The 1,413-nt window shown below is 35.5% G+C and overlaps 1 protein-coding gene across 1 annotated transcript in view; it reads left to right on the top strand.

The window, feature by feature from the left end:
- Positions 1–458: 458 nt before the first annotated feature.
- Positions 459–1,413, top strand: part of cenpo (centromere protein O) — a gene marked incomplete at its 5' end in the record, with an annotated part of 9,592 nt that continues 8,637 nt past the window's right edge. The window contains 2 exon segments of the mRNA XM_014026308.1: positions 459–570; positions 983–1,134. Coding sequence (XP_013881762.1) covers positions 549–570; positions 983–1,134 — 174 coding nt within the window.

The following is a 1,413-nucleotide window of genomic DNA, read 5'->3' as shown; positions in this document are numbered from 1 at the left end:
ATAACGGTTTTTGAGGGTAATGACATTTATTAGGAGGTGACATCCCCAAAAAATGCATAAATGACTAAACGCTTTTACTTTCAATACTTAAGTACAAAAAATGTCTGTGGCATAACGGTTTTTGAGGGTAATGACATTTATTAGGAGGTGACATCCCCAAAAAATGCATAAATGACTAAACGCTTTTACTTTTAATACTTAAGTACAAAAAATATCAGATTCTTTAATACTTTTACTTAAGTAATATTCCTAAAGGAGACTTTAACTTTTACCAAAGTAATATTTTGGTAAGATACTTGTACTTTGACTCAAGTATTACTTTGTGGTACTTTATACAACACTGGTTTTTAAACACAATCTGAGTTGCGTWGCCCATATTTTTACACGATCAGGTGATGGCATTTTATGACACAACGGCTTGCCCTAAAGAGCGTCACTTACTCGCTCGCGTATCAGCCGCCAAAATTAAAATAAAATAAGAACTTGTGAACTTCCTTATTTTAGCAGAAGCTCTTAGTGTTTTGAAGTTAATCAGAAAGTACAGAAACATGAACGGAGCGTCTACAACAGGTACGTCAGAAGCAGCTAAGCTAACTAGCTTACAGTGTTTGTTATGATGCTAACATTAGCAGCGAGTGTTTGTCTTTAGCTCGGAGTGTTTAAATGATCTGTTCCGTGTGTTGATTTATGCACACTGTTTAACTAGTGTGGCTTTATCAGGATGTRTGCTGTGACTTTCCTCACTTTAATACTTGCTGAATTGTTCAACTTTAACTAAAATAAATTGTTTCTTCAATTACTGTAAAACATTGTTCTCTAAAGATCCACTAACTTCCTTTCTTTGAGTTTTCTCGTGCTCATTTTAGCAACAAGATGTGCCCATTCTAGCTTTTAGCTATGATTTTGTTAGTTTGGTTTTAACAGCAGTTTTAGTAATTATACTTCAGCACTTAATTAATAATATAATTGTTATTATTCGCAGGTGTTTTGAGTCTTTTAAGTCTGCTGGAAGTKAAAACAAGAAGCCGAGGAGGTCAGCCTCAGCAGCTGAGTCGTGTAGAAGAGCTAAAGGCTAAAGTTAAAGAGCTGAGAGCTCAGAGAGATCAGCTGAAGACAGAGATACAGATACATGAGGTGAGAAGACCCTCACTGTTTGTCTGTCTGTTAGCAAAATATCTGATGAGTCAACAAGCACATTTTAAAGGGATCCATGATTAGTTGTAACATTAGACTTTATTTAATAAACATTTATTTTAACTGTAAAATAAAGACTGTAAAAATACTGTAGGCTGTTTAGTTCTCTCTTTTAGTTTAACTTGGTTGTCGTGCTAGCGCCGAGCTAATACATATAGCATCGGGGCTAACGCTAAAGCTAACAGGCTAAGCTGAGGTTGTTCTTCCATGAAGCAGCTC

This window comes from Austrofundulus limnaeus, unplaced genomic scaffold (assembly GCF_001266775.1).
Source record: "Austrofundulus limnaeus strain Quisiro unplaced genomic scaffold, Austrofundulus_limnaeus-1.0 Scaffold542, whole genome shotgun sequence".
In the NCBI taxonomy this organism is placed as follows: domain Eukaryota; kingdom Metazoa; phylum Chordata; class Actinopteri; order Cyprinodontiformes; family Rivulidae; genus Austrofundulus; species Austrofundulus limnaeus.
The sequence above is the reverse complement of the archived record's forward strand: the minus strand, read 5'-3'. Positions and strand labels throughout refer to the sequence as shown.